Source organism: Chelon labrosus, assembly GCF_963514085.1.
Source record: "Chelon labrosus genome assembly, chromosome: 24".
Lineage (NCBI taxonomy): Eukaryota > Metazoa > Chordata > Actinopteri > Mugiliformes > Mugilidae > Chelon > Chelon labrosus.
In genome coordinates, this window is record NC_140357.1 from 2062418 (window position 1) to 2078894 (window position 16477).

Consider the following 16477-nt stretch of genomic DNA (forward strand, 5'->3'; position numbering starts at 1 on the left):
CATATAATGTTTTATGCTATAATTGTGTTATGCTATGTTATGTTTGTGTCATAATGTCTTGTTAAGCTCCAAAATCCATCACTGGTTAGTGCGTTCGCACTAGCAGCCATAGGGTTTGACTGTATGTACGAGTCAACGAGTGAGGCAAACTCATAAGATTGGTTGACCGAATGAGAGGACAGACAAAAATAGTCAATTTTCATGTGACGTGTCTCACCTGACACTTAGCGTCAAGTGTTGGACGCCAACAGGATGTTGTTAGTGGGGGCCTTTGGGTCCTATGTGATCATCCCACGAATACTTGATCAGTTTGGGATCTAGTGAATCATCAAGGAGTGTCATTGCTATGGGGTGGGGGTGTCTGGTCTGGTCTAGGTGGGTGATACATGTCTAAGTAACATCCATATGAATGAATGCCAGGTCCAAAAATTTCCCAGCAGAACATTGCATTGTCACAAGATGATCAATGTTAGTCACTTCACCTGTCAGTGGTCATAATGTTATGATTATTGATCAGTGTATAGTTCAAATTTGAACAGAAAATAAAGAAAAGGAAAGTTCAGACAGACCTTTCAAAATTGATGGGACTTGAAGTATGAGTTATTCGCAACCGGAATAGTTTCAGCAGTATTTAGGGTAAAGGCAGCCATGTGTGTGCAAACCTTCCATTAAATATGTCCAGAAATGCTCGGGCATGGATCGGCTTATGCATGCGTGCCTTACCCTGAGGTGCTGTCTGTGAGCTGCCGGATCACTCTCGGCCAGTTTCAAAGTGCTCTCGGCGTCGCTCAGCCACTCCTCCAGCGCCCTCTGATCTGCGGCAAACTTCTGCCACTTGGAGTTGCAATCCTGCCAACGCCTTGATATGCAGAAGCGACCACAGAAAAGATGAGTTAGGGTTGACATCCATATAACAATGTATATATGCGCTACCATCCTTACTTCAGTCTGTCCTGGTAGAGCTTGTTGAGTTTGTCCCAGTTGGTGTTCAGGAGGGTGGCGGTCTCCTGGATCCTCTGGCCCTCCACAGGCCGAGCTCCCTTCACCATCTCCTCCCTGCGAGCCAGAGCTCCCTCCACCGGGCCTTGGAGCTTCTCAGCATTTGCCTTCACCTCCTGTGTGTTTAGTAATTGTCAGTGGACTGTTATTATTATGCAAGCCAAGCAAGTCATTTGGGTGGCCATTATGTGGGGATTAACAAGCAATGGAGAGCTGCAAACAAACGTCTGTGATTGGTTGCGGGACTATCCAATTGCATGTAGACTTCCCAGGCTAAATATGGCCACCAGTTTCGACACATATCCTTAAATCAAGACTTTTTTGTCCTAACATGATATGTTGGCATGTGGTTTGAGTAAAGATACAGTTAGAAACAAAAGAAACAACATTGTCTTGACCTAGAACATAGACTGTATATAAATATGGACTACACATCCCCACTCCCTCGCATCGCCAAACTGATGCTAGTTTCCCAGGGATGCGGGTGGCGCCATCTTGCGAGTTTGGAGCCAGAGTCCGCACAGTACGGTCCAAGAGTGGAGCACGCAGAGCTGCGTTATCGATGACCCGCCCACACTTCCTTTAGACTCAGTTGCGTTTTCGTTTAATTAATACTGCGCTCTGCTTTATCTCCACCAGTCAAAAAAAATGTTGAATTATACACTGTACTTATTTATTAAAAATGGACACTTGGATTATATTAGCTATGGATTATATTAGCTATGTAAAATAACAGAAACTATCCTTGACATGTGACATTTATTTTAGGGTTTTAGTTTGTCCCATCCACTAACATGGAGGGGGTGGAGCTTATGGCCTATACTGCAGCCAGCCACCAGGGGGAGCTCTACTTGCTTCGACTTCACTTTTGAGGAGCTGTTCCACCGTCCATCTTTATATACAGCCTATGATCAAGACATGTAATTATGAGTCCATGGCTTTATGCTATTTTTTTTTTACTTTATTTGTCATGGCAACACCAATATAACGATTCTCAGACTGTATTTTTATTTTTTTTTATTATTATTATTAAAAGAAATACTGGTGCTGACCTTCAGGCAGAGATCTTGCTGGGGCAGGTTATAATACGCTGCAGGCCAGTATTCAGGAGAGTTCAGCTTGAAGTCCGTCTCTGACACCGAACGCAGCAGCGCCTGCAGCTCTGTTAGGTACTCCTGGTCCCAAACACACACACATACACACAGGAAAGCAAAGGTAGGTACACAAATACACAAATGAGAAAAAGAAATATTAGAGAAATATTGTAGGATCGTAAATAAACCTCTTATATCATGCTTGGGGATTTCTCTAACCAGGCAATATATCTAAGCAGATCACAACTGAAACCAATCTGGGACTTTCTTCAAAATATGTAAAAAAAAATTTGAATAAAAATGTTCTATGTAAAAGAACATATTTTGTTAAACCTACATTAAATATACAATACATTTTTGCATTTTTTTCGTGAATGAAAGCCCCAGATTGTTTAAAGGTTTTCAGTTGTCGTCTAAAAAATACCTCCTCAAATATAATCCCTATTGTATATCATGATCACGTTCAAGCTTGCGTCAGCTTACTTTTAATTTATCCAAGCCATTGATCACAGAATGGGTCTTGAAATGACGAACCCGACCATGACACACAATAGTCTAAATGCAGCGTGGCGTACTGAAGCTCTCCTCCACGGTGCAGAGATACTGGGACAATAACGCTGGCCTCATGTTTCATTTCACCTCATTGAGATGCCCGCGCAGCCCGGGCAATTACTGCCTCCCGACTAAATGGCGCTTTTTTTTTTTTTTTTTTTTTTCAACGAGCCAAAATATAACACATGCATTGGCATTATTAGCAGTCGGAAAGTTAATGATAGCCGCTGGCTTAAGGTGAACTCTGGGTTTGTCTGCGGTGGAGGTAATAATGTCTGCAGCAGAGGTGGCATGGAGTCCGCTGAGGAGTCATGCAGCTTCGTGCTTTGCAGAGACGTATAGCTACACAGCTCCCGGCTATTTATATTCATTTTTAGTCTTCTAATCATTAAAGGGGTACTCCAATTACATGGTGAGAGATTAAAATGAAAGTTCCTGACTTTTGGTTGATAGTGGAACAAAGAGACGCGTAATTTCCAATAACGCAGTTTGATAGCGTCCTTTCTTAGAAGTGACACATTTCAGGGGAAAGAAACTTTTTAGCCTGGAAGCCAAGCCCAAAGCTTCCCTGCCTACAAAATTTTAATGGGGGAGTTTCGGTCTGGAGTCGTGCCGTTCGGAATTGGGGATCTGCTGAGCTAATCACATCGTTTGGGCGGGCTTATGCTATACTGAGTATATGTAACCTGAGCAGCATTGAGTTGATGTTGTTTCCTGCATCTTTTGTAAAAGATATTGACAGTATCCACTGAAACATGTCCAATAATGAAATCCAAAGGGCGTGTACCAGACTCAAATCTCAATTCTCATCAGAATTTGAGTCTAGTCACGGCAGACAATACAATTTTATACCTTGACTCAAAGCATAGTCTCAAATTTAAGAAAGATTCCCTGTTTAATCTCGAGTTTATAGCTTGGGGTTTCCATTAAATATTAGTAGTTCCAGGTCAAAATAACCCTGCGGACCTTATTATGACTTTATCAGTGTTATTTTCTTAGCACAACATTGCTTTAACTCAGCATAGCTCACATCGTCAAGAGCCACAGAAGACATTGTGCAGCTGTTGCCTTACTAGCTCTCATCACGATGGTCAAACTGGTGGAGTGCCCCTTTAACCGCATCCTGCGCCGCAGCCTAGCCACTAAAAAGCTTTCCCTAAGAGCTGACAGCGTGTTATGAGGTAAAACGGAGGGCTAGGGTTTTGAATGCCCCAGTTTCTTTGCTCGCTGCTCGCTGCTCGCACCGTGCGGCGCAGATGAAGAGCGCTGTCACACCGGGTCTCGGTGGGGTAAAGAGTACAGATGTGTGTACACACTCTCAAAGGGCAAGCGTGGCTCTGAAGAAAATCATGTCGCAGCGGATTAAACGGGGAAGGAAATGGTAACGGATGGAGCTTGTGGCGAGAATGTGTTGGCAAATGCAGCCAGGGCATGACGGGGAAAAGTTTGACGGCTGTGGTGAAAGGGTGGCAAAAAGAAAGGTTACATTGTCAGCAACTGATCTGAGTGTTTAAGTTGTACACCAATAGAGCACATCTGAACTCAAAGTTTGAGTTTAAATGTGTCGAAAGTTCTATGATCATTACTTGTAATGATTCGAATACCTTCTCTACCCTTGGTAGTCATTTTGGTATCAAATTCCAAATCCCATGAAGGTTGTAGCCTCACATTATCTTCAGCTACACCTTAGACTGCAACAAAGGTTGTTGATTTTGGTGACTGTTGTTCAAAGGGAACTTTTCTTAGTAAGTTAGGTCATTAGAAAATTATATCAATAACCAATAACTCTTTCAACTCTTTCAAAGTACATTTACTCATCTACGTTCCGATCATGCGCAAAGGTATTCCTAACGCTGTGGAAGGACTGTAGTTCTGCTTAAGCTTTAACAACTTTGGACATCATTTTCAAGAGCCAGGGTTGCACAGAGACGGATGTGTAGGCTTGTATATAACCCAGTGTGACAGGTTCACACACCATAAATGTATTTACCACTCGCTGACTCACATTTGCAGTAAGGGCCAAAATAATACCTGCGAACGCTACCGACAAACGTTCCCACCTGCTTGCTCACACATTGAATTTTTCTCCACTTGGAGACTTTTTTTGAACACGGTGCGCTACCGAGTGCCGGTACGAGGGGAGAGCAGATGCAGGTGATGAGAGGGAAAGACTGAAGTAACATGGGCTTTGCCTCGTACGAGACATTCACCAAACGAATTAATTCAATGTTGTCAACTTCCGGAAGATCTCCCCACTGGCCGTTAGCTGTCTGCTTCTTTGTGCTGAAAAAAGTTTGGTGTTTGAGAACCAAAAGTATTCCGGCCAACCGGCAACAGAAGAACCAAGATATGCTGTTGTTGCAGTGTTAACTGTACATTAGCCGCAGGAGAGTTGTGAGTATCGATGCCTATTGCTGTTTCTGCTGGTTCTGGGAAACCTGAGCCTGCAAGTTTCTGCATCTTCGCTACAGCAAGCGTTTGAACTGTTTGCTAATGCACAACCTAGCTATAAGATTAGTTACATTACTTTCATTGTCTTTGTGCCCTCTCCCTTGTTACTGCTGTTGCCTTGGGTAAGCATTTGCATTGGCAATGCTTGGGCGAACGTCTGACTAAGCACTGAAGCCAGTGGTGTGTTTGTTTGGCTGTTCAGTTGAAAGTCTCTCTCAGGAATGGCTGACTCCAGCAACACAGTCTGTAAATAACACGGCCTGTTATTGTAGAGAAATTCAATTTAGTTCCCAAGAAAATGGGTCACTAAAGACTCCGAGTTACAATCTGAAACAGGAAGTTTGCTATAAGTCGTTACTCTACTCTTGTTTAGTTGTCTTGAATTTTTTTAGCTCCTGTCAGCACAGATTCTCAAAACTGAATCAGTGTAGGCGCTGAATATGTGTCCCAAGTGAATGCACTAAAAATGTTTAAACCAGGGAAGAGCTGCATACTCAAAAGTTACTTGTGCTTCCCACTCTCATCATCTGTTCGACACTGCTCTTTCTTTTGAATGGCTTGGACTGAATACACATCTGCGGTATCCTGAACTCATCTGTGTCAAAATCACTGTAAGAGGAAAAGCAGCAGCCTTACTATATGCTGCATGACCAGCATGCTGCAATGATTCATTGCTACTCAAGCACTGAGAGGAGATGGAAATGACTAAGGGCTCTATTTTGGTGCCCGGGTGCAGGCTAAAGTGCAGTGAGAATCACAGTTACGTGCCGGTGAAGTGGCGTTTTCCTGTTACCCCATTACACTGCTTTTTGACACTTTTGTCAACACTTTTTCATGAATAGACAATTATGAAGTTGTTTAATTTCGAAAAAACAAAGAATCCTTAAAAATATTTTCATAAGAGCTGAAGTAGACAGACATTTAAATTTGAATTTTGACTGTGACACTTTTGTGGCGGAATGGAAGCTTTTGATGGCAAGGACAAAGGAGCTTTCTGAGGAGCTCAAAAAAAGGGACCTTACGAGCCATCTCCAAAACCATCTCTAAAGAGATCGGAACCGACAAATCCACGATCAGGCAGATTGTGAACAAACGGAGGAGATTTAAGATGACTGTTACCCTCCACAGGAGTGGTCGTTCGGCAAAGATCACCCCAAAAACAAGACCCTTGGTGACCCAAGGCAACTTCTAAGCAAATATAGGCCTTCTGAGTGAAAACCTGCTGATGTTTTGAGTCATTTTTTTCAAACATTTAAGCAACACCGTATCATTATGATTATCATTATGATATCAGTGATACTGTGCACTGTTGAGCACAGAAAACGGTCCGATCCTCAACAAAGAGAAAGCTGCACAGGTGTCCCAAAGTAGGAAAAACCCTGCAGGTGATGAAAGTAGTGAATATGACTGGCTATGATTGTCACAGCGTCTAACAGACAACCATCTACTGTATAGTGTATTACTCCGCCCGGTGTCCAAGTGAGCCAGAGGCCACCAAATTACCAAGATACTTTACTCTAAATGTAACAGCAATGTAGCAATGTATGCTATGCTATTTTTAATGGTTTAAGGATTTTAATATAAACTGGGAACGTGACTGTAGACCGGCCTACCCCGCAGTTTCAATAGGATTCATTTTGCTAAGGTAGTTTTGGATAGTTCAAGTATGCTAACAGTTAGTGAAAACTGTTATATGCCAGCTTAGATAAACTTTCACACTGCTTTAGAATAGTTTTGAGTTTGGAAAGTTAGTGTTGTGACCTTGTCTAGTTAGTATATTTAGTACTGTTAGTACTGCAGATATAGAAGTATATGCCTATTGAAACTCAAGACACATTGTCTTTTGAAACATGCTGTGATAAGTGAAGTGTACTTGCTCAAGTATTGGTACTCTAGTTCAAGTTTAACCCGGCCTAGAGGAGCCACACAGACTTGGAGGTTTGAAGTGCACCCCCATGTCTTAACAATTACTGCTTATGAGTCCTTGAGAAACGCACTCAAGCACCTAAACAGCTTGAGAGGATTAGCTGAGTGGCGTGGGCGGCTCCCAGGTTTACTGTACATTGCATTGTCAGTGCACCTTTGCATTTATCTGGAAATCCGAGAGTTCAGATGTGTATTCGTCCAAGCTTTTTGGCGTTTAGTGCGTGCGGCGAGATTGTATGTGACCGGCCCACAGGATACGTACATCTTCAGTGAGCGGCAGATCAGGGAACTGCCTCGCGATGTGATTGGTCGGCGGGCGTGTGGGAGGGAGGGTGAGTGGTGGTAGGTGAGTGACACAGAGCCAGACAGAGCAAGCAATGAGATTCAGACATGCGAGCGTTCGTCTCACATGTACACATAAGACATGTAAATGAGAAGGCAGCAAAGAAAAAACAAAGAAAGCAATTGGGATTTTCTCTCTGGGGAACAACCTAAAAGTTAAACTTAATGTATACCATCTACAGTATTTGTAGTATTTCAGAAAAAAATGTATATGTATTCTAGTTTACTGTAAAATACTGGAAATACATATAAATCCTTTAAATTTTGAGGTTTAAGATAACGATTCACATTTTCTTAAAGGATTTGTGATATTCTTTAATCTTTAATCAACACTTTTGCACTGGGAGACATGTTTCTACATTACCATGAAGATCAAACTGTACTTTATTTTGACCCAATCTCATATATGCGTCATTCTGCGACATATGGATTCATCTGGTGCCGCTAAATTAGCCACTAAAATTAAATATTTCCTAACAGTATATTTGTAAAAGTGAAAATCTATATTTGGGAGGTGGTTTTAAATATTAACATTTCAACCAGAACCAGTGGACTTGAGAGCCACAGACAGTGCAAATGAGTCAGGAACTTCCTTGACAGTAACATAATATAGAAAAACATTAGCTTTAGCACCTTTAGTTTAAACAAAATCTTACGTGTTTTCGGTGTATTCCTCCAGAGTTTTCTCTAGAATATTCCCTGAACTACATAAGAAGACGGCGTTAGCTAAAAACAAAATGGCGTACCTGACCTCTGATTCTAACATCCCCGTTAGCCGTTAGCCCCATAGCTGCTAGCTAAAAAAACATAGTTTCAGAGCCAGTTAAATGGACACCAGCTTTTTTATTTTATTTTATTTTTTTTTTGGCAATGCTACTTATTTAAATATAAAACTATTCCATTAGACTGCATTTAAATCTTCTCTATCATTTGACTTGCAAGCTAGCTAGATAACGCTTATTTACTGAGGAAGCCATCTTTGTTTTTGGGTTGTTTTCATGGCATCAAATGTATTATAAATTCTGTCCTATTTATAACGGTTTAAGGATTCTAGTAATACCTGTGAACGTGACCATAAGCCGGCCTTACCGGCAATTTGAATAGGATTCATTTTGCAAAGCTAGTTTTTCATAGTTTTCAAGTATGTTAACAGTTTTATACCAGTTTAGAGAAACTTTCACACTGCTTTCGAATGGTTTTGAATTTAGAAAGTTAGTATTATGAACTTGTCTAGTTAGTATATTTTCTGTTAGTACTGCAGATATAGAAGTCATGCCTACTGAAACTCACACATTGTCTTTTGAAGGGTATGAACTTGCCCTCCACCTCAACCCAGCGTGTGTTGAGCTGGAGTTGGCGGGGCTCCACTAGATTGGCGGCTCCAGCCTCTGACAGCTGATTGGCTAAGCCCTGCACCTCCTTAAGCTCCTCCTTCTTCTTGTCGAACTCTGAGCCAATTTCCTATTGGACGAAATCAACCAGGAAGGTCATTTGCTATTGGCCTGGGGCCCGATAGGGGGGTAAGCACACAGAGGCATATGGATGTGCTCGAAAAACACACACACACAGGGACAATTAATACATAATTAAAATACTAAATTCGTTTACCCACAAGCACACACTCAACAACACACACACAACAAAGACATACATTAATAAAGGGAACAAGATATCATGTTTGTCAGTGTCAAACATAAACAATTGTATATCCATAATTGTCTATATAAAACATTTGAAATAAGAAAGTGGTGCTGTAATTAGGAGGCGCACACTGCCTTAAGACTTTATTTACACAGAGTACAGTCACTGGACAGTACAGAGGAGGAAGTGCTGTGCGTCATGTGAGCAGTGTGGGGCAGAAAAGAAGCAGAGGACGGTATGGACAGACTGAGGGACAGATAGATTAACGGATAGACAGGCAGAGTGGAATCTCAGTTGCGGCAATGACAGGTGAGTCTGAGGCGAGCGGGGTGAGACGTCCGCTTAGCGAAATGTCATAGTGATCATCTGAAAGTGAAAGACACACATACACAGTCAAGGGAAGAAAAAGGCAAGTCCAGGGTTTCTGAGTCAAAGCTTTTCCAAATCAGAACAAATGGACTTCGGTAGTGTATAATATCCATATCTTCATAATGTGACTCCACAGATAGATTTGGTGATGCTGTCTGGTTTGATTGCATGTATGAAGCCCAAAAGATTTGATAAAAATGAGGGCCGTTAAGAGATTAAAATATTTAATCGCGATTAATTGCATAATTTCCACAAATTAATCGCACATTTTTTTTAAAAAGAACTAACCTAAAAACGTTAAATGTACCTGGAAGGAATATGTATGAAGTCTGTATTCCTTTCATCAACATATCAGCTGCTCAGAAAGCTGCCTGCTCAGTTGATATGTTATTTTGATATGAATTTTTTTAGTTTAGATTAAAATATTTGATCGCGATTAATCGCGTGATATCCATAGTGATCATGCGCAAATTAATATCTGTTTTAAAAGTACCTAGAAGGGATATTTGTCAAGCTTGCATTAATTTTATCAATCTCAGCTTATAGAAACTGAAGCGACTGGAAACCTGGGACACTCTAAGACTGTTTAAGTGATTTAAGTATAACAAGTACAAGTTAAATGAAAAGTAAATTAACTATGTGTTTCACAACAGGGCTCCCAGTTACTCCGGGACCTTTCCTGGCTTCCAAAGTGTACTTTAAATGAAGGACTACATTTAAGCTTTTACCAATGGGACAGTTGATCCATCTGTTATCTGATAAGAAAATTGAAAATGACTTAGTTACACACACACCAGAGCTCAAGTAGACTTTTTGTAACTCTTCAACACTTTACTCAAGCTTATCCGCGATCATTTTAAGTAGATTTGATGCAGATTTCCTGGAACTATTCCTCAAAAAGTCATCTTCTCATGTGGTTATAATTGCAAAAGCTTTGACACCTTTCACCCTTTGTCCAAAAGCAAGAAAAGAAGAGAGATGAGAGAAACAAAAGATTTTTCCACTGTTGACATGTACAAACAAACATTCAAGACAAAACAAAATGTGTGAGGCAGAATGATGGTGATGAGACAAACAGAAACCCGCGTTGGATATCAAGCTTTGCGGATTTCTTCGTGGAGGAAAAGAGAAAATATTAAAAAATAACTGTTGATGAGCAGAAGTATGTGTGAAAGTGTCGCTTTCTCTGTGTGCATGTGTTGTCACCTTGACCCTCTCTCCTTCGGGCGGGTCAGGAAGTTGGTCCACGCTGCGTTGAATGTCATCCAGCCAGGCCAGCAGGTCATGTGACTTCCTCCTGTACTGGTACCACTGGGGAGCGATGGCCAGCGCTTTCCGGTTTCTTTGCACTCGCAGGTCCTGCACAGACACAAGCGTACACACAGGAATGTCTTAAAATGTTTTTTTCAGCCACATTAATGACTGTGTGTCTTTGTGATTTTGGGGAGCAGTGCTGCCTAGAGGTAAACAGGCCTAAGGTGAGAGGTCTGACCATCGCAAAACTTAAACAGGGCCTGGTTCAGACTCACCCACAACTGCAGGGTGCCCCAGAAACAGCTAAAGATCATTATTAGAGCTCGTTTTATTAGGGCTGTCCAATCCTAAGCAGAGGGAAATAGACTCAGTTTATGCAAGGGCCCATTCTAACACCCCACCCCCCCTTACACAATCACGGACATTAATAATATTCCGACTGTGAGGTCTGCGAAGGCTCAAGGCTGTCAGACTGTGAAATCAGCTGCAAAGAATCCGAGGGCTCACTGATTGACTTTTCAACCTCTTTCATAAATGCTGGCTTTGCTCCGAGCGCAGTTTTTTTTTGGAAACGCGCCGGTTTGCTTTTAGCGGAGGGGTAGGCGAGGAGATGTGTCCATTAAATGTAAGCCTGCAGTCAGTTCACTTAGCTTAGCTTAAAGGCTGCAAATGGGAGGAAATCAGAAAGTAATTAATAAATACATAATAGTGTTTAAATACATTTAGGTTTCAAAATATTCAAATATTTAATTGCGATTACTTGCGCAATTTTTGCAGCTAACACGTGTAATTTACACGTAGAGGCAAATTAATCGCACCTGTTTTAATGTCAAAAGACCCCTTTTTTTGTCAATTTTTGCTCATTCCTGCGTTGTGTTTCCGTGTTTCTGCCTTACACTGTATAATAAAAGAGGTTTCTGCGTGCTTTAGCAGTTTTAAGGGCGTAATACTGCCCTCTGCAGGGTAAAAGCATTTACTGCACTTTAGATTCTGCTTGCTTTCCACAGCAGCTTTGAACACTTCCTGATGTCCCACACTGAGCTTAACATTAATGTTAACGGCCTGAAAAGGAATTTGCGTTACATTTGACAGTTCAACAATAAATCTAAATTCTTTGATAAAATGAAAATCGTGTTTCTACAATACAACACATCTTTAATCCATTTAAAACTCAACTTGAAATATGTGCCAAATCATGCCTCATTATAATTATCCTCTTAGAGAATGTAAATAACATCTTCCTTTTTAATGATGTGGGCTATTATTTCTCTCACCCGCAAACCATATGCTAATAATTAGAATGTTAATTAACCAATGACTAATGTTAATGCGGTTAATTAACCATGGGTGCTTTGTCACTCTCATGCCTTGGTTCTGCTCGTGAATAGGTGTGATTTGCACAAAGAAAAAAGAAAAAAAGGAATTCCTCGGGGTACATGCAGTAATAGAGTTCGGAAACCAAACTTTTAGGGTGAAACGGACGAGTCGTTATGCTGACGTGCGTGTGCGTTACCTTGACGATGTTGTACTTGCTGTTGAGCTGGTTGTTTTTCAGTCGGATTTGCTCTCTCTTGTCCTGATCCGGGGCTCTCTTCTGTAAATTCTCTCCTTTCAACAGCAACTCTTTCACCGCACCTTCTTCGCAGTCCTGAAAAGACGCAACACTCTGTTCGTGAGCACGCACGGGATTGAAAATCCAAAACATCCGTGTTTTTTCTCTAAATGTCAGATTGAAACCTTGTTCTCCTGGAAGTCATCCTCCGTCAGGTTTTCCCCCTGTTTCGCTTCCTCCTCCAGGAGCTCCAGCCAGACCTGCGCTTCGCTGTGATACTGATCAAGCTCCTTGGCCGACGCCGCCGACTGCCATGGACGCATAAACGCACACAAGAGGAAACGAAGAATATTATTGGTTCGGGGGAAAGTAAATTTAGTATTATTTTCCTTGCATCCTAGGATACTACATTTCCTACCAGTCCTGAAGTGATGCGCTGAGCGACGGTGTCGAATTTCTGGTTGAGGTGCTCCACTTTGGGTCCCACCTGGGCCTGGCAGTTCTCGCCCCTGGTGGACATGAGCTCGTGGGCGAGGCTCCTCACCTCGTCCATCTTGCCTCTGGTCAGCTCCAGCTCTGCACGCAACACCTGCAGCACAGAGAAAGCACGTAGAATCAAAAAATAAAAAGAAATAATGAAACTTGCATTAAATATATCCAGTTTCTTACACTTAATTAAAAAGCAGGCAACCTCTTATTTAACAAGACTGGAGTGACCACTCACTGCCTCCCATAGGCAATAACAAAAGGTAAGTGGGTCTTAATTATTTCTCAATTTGCCCCAGAGCAAACAACAACTGAGAACGTTTTTTTCATTAGCTGGATTTTCAGGTCAAAGAGGCACAAAGATCAACCGCCACGGAATATAAACAATAGACATAAAGTACAGAAGCGTTACAACCTTAAGCACGCCGTCGTTGGGTCCCTGCCTGTCAATCTCATCCATCTTCTTATTCGCTCCGTCGATCCATCCATTCACTTCCTCTATCTCTCCATCTAACTTCTGCATCTGCCGCTGGTAGTCCTGAGGGCGAGGCAATACAGATTTCGTGACGTTGCAAACAGTGACACTTCCAAGAGCTATTATTAGGCGGTTAGGGTTTAATTTTAGCTCTCTTAGGGGGGGGTGAATGTGGTTCTTTTCCTCACCAGAAGCAGGTTGAGCCATTCTTCTGCTCTGGACGTGACCGCGATCCAGTTGCAGCGCAGCAGGCTGACTTTGTCGTCCACTAGCCCGCCGTGGCCCCGCAGCACGGCCTTGAGGGCCTCGGCGAGGTCCACCACCGACTGCAGCTGCGGCTCGCGCCTCTCCGTCTCCCCGTGGATGGACTGAGAGGATGAAGAGCAAAGCGGCCCCACTTATGATCAGATGGCCCTGGTGCATGTTAATAACAGGTGTGAACCGGGCCAGAACTGCTTCATGCCGTCTTACCTGCGCCCATGCAACCTCAGCCTCCAGGTCGCTGGGCATGCCGTCCACGGCAGAGCGCCGGGTCAGCTCGGCGTCGGTGGCGGCGAGCCACTCCGTCAGCCCGTTCAGCTCCTTCCGCAGCTTCCGCGACAACTTCAGACTCTTCTCCAGCTCCAGTTTGCTCTCCGTCACCTGCAAGCGCACGAAAAACAGGAAATGTCTGCCTCCGTCAGGCTTGATTATGCGTGTGTAACTCTGCCTGCATACATGTGCGCTAACCTGTGCTCCCAGTTGGTTGTAGAGCAGTTTCAGGGCAGTTATTCTGTCGTCCATCTCTTTGGGCTGCTCAGTCTGCTGCTTCTGGACGATCTGCCTGCCCGTTTTAATCACCGTCTCCACCTCCCCTTTCACTTCGCTCAGCGCTTTGTACAACTTCTGTAAGATGCAAACAGACAACGGCTGCCTAAAATAGAAGCTCTCAACCCCCCTTCAGCCATCGATCCGTCCACGACGCCGCTACCCACCATGCACTGCTCCAGCTGCGACTGAACCACGTCCTGCTCCACGCTGCGGATGTCCAGCACCCCCACCTGACTCTTGACCCCGGCCAGGGCCCGTTCGCACTCGGCCAGCCGGGAGTCGAAGTTGGCCGGCTTTTGGAAGAGTCGGAACTTGGTCCACACGTCCGCCAGCATTTTCTGGGGAATGGAAAGAGTATTTGCTACCATTAGCTACCAGGGCCCTGTAGCTAAAGGCTAAAGGCTAAAGCTAAAGGCTAAAGGCTAATGTCTGCCTCCTCAACCCAGTCTGGGTTGAGGAGGCAGACACCCTCTCTACTTTTAAGATTAAGCTTAAAACTTTCCTTTTTGACAAAGCTTGTAACTAGGGCTGGCTCAGGTGACCCTTAGCCATCACTTAGTTATGCTGCTATAGGCCTAGGCTGCTGGGGGACTTCCCATAACGCCCTAAGCATGTAAAAGTTGGTAGTTTTTCTGATTTTCTGATTCCGCAATTTCACTAAGCATGACCTAGTGCAACGGATGCTGTGACGCCATCTTTTATATTTGACAACGTAAGTTAGCTACTTAGCTAACTAACCTTAGCCACTATACTGTATTTAGTGTTTCCAGTATTGTAAGCTGTTGCAAGCATATACACTTGTGCACTGCTGGTGTTGGTGTGTGTTTGCGTAACTATTTTTACTATTTATTTTATTTTATTTTTGTCTAAAAGTTGCTTTTACGTATCCTTATACATATGCAGCATTGCCACACATGAATAGTTATTAAATATAGGTTGGATTCTGCGCACATATGCTGATATTCTGATGGTGTATGTCCATCCAGTTCATCCAAGTACAAAAGGCTCAGTCTGTGAGACTGGGTGTATACCTGAGTAAGGTCTATCTGCCCCACGATCCTGTGGGAAGGGTCTTTGTCCTGGTTCTTCTTCCTCATATCCTCCAGGGTCACTTCATGGCCGCTCAGCTCTGACTGGATTTTCTGTAAAACAATAAAATAATAATAATAATAAAAAGAAATGAAATAACACAAAAATATCAGAGTATCCGTTGGATTTAATTGTTATTACTGTAAAATAATAGTACAAAAAAAATAACAATTTGAACAGTAAGGTTTAAAAGGGTGGATAGTGTACCTCCATGCTGTGGCCACAAGGGGGCAGGAGGCATCAAGCAGAGGGAACTTTAATAGCTTTATTAACTTATAAAACCCCACCACACACAGGATCGCACAGATTCTCGCACACATTCGGTCTGGGAGAGTGAGAAATGTCATCCTTCTCTCCGGTGGTCTAGAGCACACGCAGAGACAACCTCTGCAGCCTTTTCCCAGGCGCGCACACTCTCTCGCTTTGTCTCTATCTTTACGGGTCATTATTTCATGATGTAGCATCTGATTACGGGAAGAGGCAAAAAGACGGAGGGAGTGTGTGTGTGTGTGCGCGTATGTGTTCGTGTGTGTCTTCCTGCTGTCCGTGTCCAAAGCAGCTCCAGGCTTAATTAGGACCACAGAGAGAAAAGCATTTGCCTTTCTCTCTTGGGTTCCCTCGCACACAAACACACAAACTGGATTATTATCTAAAGTATGTTTCCTCTCCGCGCTCCTTCTCTCCTCTGTCTACCTGTCCACACAGCTGTCTCGGTTAATGATTACACCGGACGAGGCCTGCAATGTGCATCTGTCGACGGGAACTCTTTTTTTTTTCTTTTTATCCAACAGATCTAATGCTGCCCGGCTCGGTCAACCTGGCAAAAGGGCTGGCAATTTTATTTCTTCTGCTTCAATGTTCAGAAAGTCTAAGAGGTTTATTCAGATAAAGAAGAAATGACACTGAAAGAATAAATTTGAATATTTATGAAGTTGGAGGTTTCACCAATTATAATCCTAGGATTTAAGATGTTGTCGCGAAATCAAACCAGTTTCATGATTTATTCAGTTGTCAGACTTGTCTTGAAGACAAATGTCAAAAAGTAAAGAGAAGTATTTTTTATTTTATCTTAAAATAGATAACTTTTTATTAATTAACTAATTATTAATTATACATTTTATATGTATAAAAAATCTTCCTAATTTTTTATATTCTTTCTTAATTTTTTTATTAAAACTTTATTCTCAAATTATTTAAACTATCATAATAAGAAAAAAATTCTTGAAAATTTTTATTCTTTAAGTATTCAAACTTAAAGCTTATTTCTAAAATTTCTAAAACTGAAAAATATTTTATTCTCAGTCTTTTTTTCTCAAATTATACTGAATATTTTTTTCCCCTCCAAATTTGCTTGATAAGTGAAATATTACATTTTTCCTGTCAAATTTTTTTTTCTATTGTAAAATTTGGATTTTGTTCTCCAAATATTATAAATGT

The 16477-nt window shown here is 42.2% G+C and overlaps 1 protein-coding gene across 1 annotated transcript in view; it reads right to left on the minus strand.

Moving 5' to 3' along the window:
- dmd (dystrophin) overlaps positions 1-16477 on the minus strand; it is a gene marked incomplete at its 3' end in the record, with an annotated part of 278458 nt that overhangs the window by 64170 nt on the left and 197811 nt on the right. The window contains exons 37-50 of the mRNA XM_084574167.1: positions 14983-15093; positions 14116-14289; positions 13871-14026; positions 13613-13783; positions 13330-13509; positions 13082-13204; positions 12599-12769; positions 12366-12488; positions 12142-12276; positions 10581-10733; positions 8655-8825; positions 2052-2174; positions 943-1115; positions 724-859 (exon numbers count right to left, since the gene is read on the minus strand). Coding sequence (XP_084430293.1) covers positions 724-859; positions 943-1115; positions 2052-2174; positions 8655-8825; positions 10581-10733; positions 12142-12276; positions 12366-12488; positions 12599-12769; positions 13082-13204; positions 13330-13509; positions 13613-13783; positions 13871-14026; positions 14116-14289; positions 14983-15093 — 2100 coding nt within the window. The remainder of the gene's footprint in view (positions 1-723; positions 860-942; positions 1116-2051; positions 2175-8654; positions 8826-10580; positions 10734-12141; positions 12277-12365; positions 12489-12598; positions 12770-13081; positions 13205-13329; positions 13510-13612; positions 13784-13870; positions 14027-14115; positions 14290-14982; positions 15094-16477) is intronic.